The 4,096-nt window shown below is 43.1% G+C and overlaps 1 protein-coding gene across 1 annotated transcript; it reads right to left on the bottom strand.

Moving 5' to 3' along the window:
* Positions 1-736: 736 nt before the first annotated feature.
* Positions 737-3,483, bottom strand: LOC125584385. The gene is made up of 3 exons (XM_048752769.1): positions 1,748-3,483; positions 1,255-1,649; positions 737-918 (listed from the first exon to the last, which is right to left on the bottom strand). Exons 1-3 carry the CDS (start codon positions 3,481-3,483, stop codon positions 737-739), a joined length of 2,313 nt encoding a protein of 770 aa, XP_048608726.1.
* Positions 3,484-4,096: the final 613 nt, after the last annotated feature.

Raw genomic sequence — 4,096 nt, 5'->3', positions numbered from 1 at the left:
TGCAAGGTGGAGAGTGTTTTGGCGACCCCAAAGTGTCCCATCAGCCCTCCTGCGTGAGCTTCCCTAACATACAATTCTCTCAAAGAACCACTAGGAACACACAGGCGGTTATCATAGAAAAGAAATCCTTTTACTTGATAGAATTTTCCACTAGCATGTTTCTCAGATTCTCTAAACACATCTTTAAACTCAGGATCATTAGCATAGCAAGATTTGATGTGTTCAAATCCTAAGAGTTTAGTTTCCATTGAAGATAAAAGAGTATACCTTCTGGAGAGTGCATCAGCCACTACGTTCTCCTTACCTTTCTTGTAGTGAATGACATAAGGAAAGGTCTCAATGAACTCCACCCACCTGGCGTGTCTCTTGTTCAGCTTCTGTTGCCCTTTGAGATGTTTAAGGGATTCATGATCTGTATGGATCACAAACTCCTTAGGCCACAAGTAATGTTGCCACACTTGTAAAGCTCTCACCAAGGCATACAGCTCCTTGTCATAGGTAGGATAGTTTAAGGTGGCGCCTCCTAGCTTCTCACTGAAATAAGCTATGGGTTTCTTATCCTGCATCAACACAGCTCCAATTCCAATACCAGATGCATCACATTCAATTTCAAAAGTCTTAGAAAAGTCAGGAAGTGCAAGTAAGGGAGCACTTGTTAACTTCTCTTTTAGCATTTGAAATGCCTCTTCTTGTGCTGGTCCCCAAGTGAAACCTACACTCTTCTTGACTACTTCAGTCAGGGTGCTGCAACTGTACTGAAATCTCTCACAAACCTCCGGTAGAAGCCAGCAAGTCCATGAAAACTTCTGACCTCTCCAATAGATTTAGGAATCGGCCACTCCCTGATAGCCTTCACCTTTTCCTCATCAACCTGTATGCCCTGTGAAGTCACAACAAAACCTAAAAAGACAAGGTTATCTGTGCCAAAAGAGCACTTCTTATAGTTAGCATACAGATTTTCTTTTCTAAGCACATCTAGAACTTGCTTCAAGTGATTAACATGTTCTTTCATAGTCTTGCTGTAAATCAGGATATCATCAAAGTAAACAACTACAAATCGTCCTATCAAAGCTCTCAAGACATGATTCATTAATCTCATGAAGGTACTAGGTGCATTAGTAAGCCCAAAAGGCATCACAAGCCATTCATACAATCCTAGCTTAGTTTTAAAGGCAGTTTTCCACTCATCTCCTTCTTTCATTCTAATCTGGTGGTAACCACTCTTTAAATCAATTTTAGAAAAGACACATGAACCATGTAACTCATCTAGCATATCATCTAAGCGAGGAATAGGATGTCTGTACTTAACTGTTATGTTGTTGATGGCTCTGCAGTCCACACACATCCTCCAGCTTCCATCTTTTTTTGGCACCAAGAGGACAGGTACAGCACAAGGACTCATACTCTCCCTGATATGTCCCTTCTCCATTAGCTCATTGACTTGTTTCTGAAGCTCCTTAGTCTCCACAGGGTTGGTCCTGTATGCTGGACGGTTTGGTAAAGTAGCTCCTGGTACAAAGTCAATCTGGTGCTCTATTCCCCTAATAGGCGGCAGACCTATGGGATTGTCCTCTGGGAACACATCTCTATACTCCTGCAAAAGACACTCAATCTCCTCTGGAATCTCAGGAGCAGGGTTAGTAGTAGAGCTCAACAATTCTTTGTAAACTACTAGTATCAAATTTGATTGTTCAATCACAGCAGTTTTGATATCTTTAGCAGTAGCAAAGAGGTTGAGTTTACTTACCTGGCTGGTCTCTTCAAGAAGCAAGGATTGCTGGCGGCCTTGGACTCTCCTCTCTTCATTTTGAGATGCATCTGATCCTGGTGTACCTCCTGAGGGGTCATTGGCGCCAGGGTAACTTGTTTCTCCTTATGGATAAAAGTGTATCTGTTGGTAAAGCCATCATGTACTGATCTCTTATCATACTGCCATGGACGTCCAAGAAGGATGTGGCTAGCTTCCAGGGGTGCTACATCACAAGTGATCTCATCCTGGTACTTTCCCACTGATAGCAATACCTTCACTTGCTTGGTGATCTTTAATCCTCCCTCATCATTGATCCATTGCAACAGATATGGCTTAGGATGCTTGAACACTTGAAGACCCAACTTCTCCACCAACTCAGCACTTGCTACATTAGTACAACTTCCTCCATCAATGATCAAGCTACAAACCTTTTCTTGAATCAGGCATCTGGTGTGAAACAAGTTTTCCCTTTGCTCATCTTCTTTGGGTTTAGGTTGAGCATTGAGAAGTCTCCTGGTGACTAATAGCTCTCCCCGGACAGGGTACTCCACGCCTTCCTCATCAGACTCTTGGCCGGCGTCCTCCTCTTCAGATATCACCTCCCCGTCGGCTAAGATAGTCATCACCTTCTTGTTGGTGCACTCATTAGCGTAGTGACCAAAGCCATGACACTTGAAACACTTAATGTTCCTGGTCTTAGTAGGTGTGGCTACTCCTTTACCCTTGTCATCTCTCTTGTTCTCCACTGAAGAAGACCCTTCTTTGGACTTATCCCCTGGCTTATCTTCCTTGGAGTAGGCCGGTTTTGAGGCAGGTGTGTATGAAGACCGGGTAGAGCTCTTCCTCTTGTTCTGCTGCTCAATCAAAATAGCCTTATGTAGCAGTTCATCCATGTCCTCATACTCTTGTAGCTCCAACCTATCTTGTATATCTCTGTTAAGACCTCCTTGGAATCTAGCCATAGTAGCTTCTACTTCTTCTTCTAAGTCAGCTTTCAACATGAGTGTTTCCATCTCCTGGTGATAGTCCTCTACACTCTTAGATCCTTGAGAAAGCCTTCTCAACTTCTGGTGTAGATCTCTTCCATAGTGATTAGGAACAAATCTCTTTTTCATCACAGTTTTCATCTCAAACCATGAAGCTACCTGAGGCTCTCCATTGCGTCTCCTGGTAGTAGCAATCTGATCCCACCAGCTAATAGCATAACCACAGAATTCAGTAGCTGCTAGTCTCACTTTCCTCTCCTCAGTGAACTGTTGGCAATTGAAAACCAGTTCAATCTTCTTCTCCCACTCTAAGTAAGCATCAGGATCATTCTTCCCATGGAATGGAGGGATTCTAAGCTTGAGATTGCCTAGGTTATCAGTAGCTGGTCGCCTGCGGTTGTGATTTCTACCATGATGACTAGCCTGAGATCCATCATCACTTTCATCAGCTGAATCTTCTTGATAATGTTCTCCATAAATCCCACGACCCCTAAGCTCAACTCGTTGCCCTCTTATAGGTCCAATGCGTGCTCTCTGAACTCCAGCAGCAACCGCGTCCCTCTCTTGCCCTGCATTATCACCAGGTAAAGTTTCATTAGCTTGTTGAACACGGTTGTAAGTGTTTTGCATTCTTCTGGTTATCTCAGCTATCATAGCCTCAAATTGAACTTGGTTGAGGTTGATTTGCTGGACAGCCGGTTCTCCTGAACTCTCAGGTTGCTTTCCATCTCGCCTCTCTTCACTCATTGTTCCTGAAATAGTTAGAGAAAACACAAAGCCAGGAACAAAATTATATCTCTCTCTCACTCAAGTTTTCAAATCGCCAAGTCTCAGCTCTTCCCACAAGTTCAGTTGAAAAACAAAGTTCTACACTTAAGATCTAGAACTAAAACCCCAATGAATCAGATAGGAAGTATTAAGAGATTTAGGCACCAGCTGACTTTACCACCCTGAGCTGGATTTCTCCTCAGCTAGCTGGATTACTCTTCAGCTATATATTTTTTTTTTTTGATTTGGATCAGAGATCTCTTTTCTTTTCTTTTTTTTTTGATTTGCAGGGTTGGCTCAGCTGGCTTACAACAGATAGAAAGATAAGAGAAGTGTTTGATGGAATGAATGATCTGAGTAGTCAAATTGCAAACCCTAACCTTCAAGTGGCTCTGATACCACTTGGTGCAGCCTGGGTAAGGCTTAAACTCTGGATCACTTGAAGGTGGATGGATAGAGGATGTTCTAAGAGGCTACTAGCTCTCCTTTGAACTGTGGTCGTCTCCCTGAGCCTATGGGTTGGCGCCAAGGATGGTTTGCTACTCAAAGACACAAGATCACCTTGTACTGTCTAAGATGGGATTCACAGGAA

The sequence above is a fragment of the Brassica napus genome, chromosome A2, assembly GCF_020379485.1.
Source record: "Brassica napus cultivar Da-Ae chromosome A2, Da-Ae, whole genome shotgun sequence".
Taxonomy (NCBI): Eukaryota; Viridiplantae; Streptophyta; class Magnoliopsida; order Brassicales; family Brassicaceae; genus Brassica; species Brassica napus.
Note: the sequence above shows the minus strand (reverse complement) of the source record. Positions and strands in the feature narration are given on the sequence as shown.

Coding starts and splice junctions, on each gene's coding strand:
- LOC125584385 (XM_048752769.1), bottom strand. CDS start 3,483: ATGAGTGAAGAGAGGCGAGATGGAAAGCAACCTGAGAGTTCAGGAGAA. Junction 1,650..1,747: donor TTCTTGAAGAGACCAGCCAG/GTAAGTAAACTC, acceptor AGAATTGTTGAG/CTCTACTACTAACCCTGCTC. Junction 919..1,254: donor TATGCTAGATGAGTTACATG/GTTCATGTGTCT, acceptor CTTTTGGCACAG/ATAACCTTGTCTTTTTAGGT.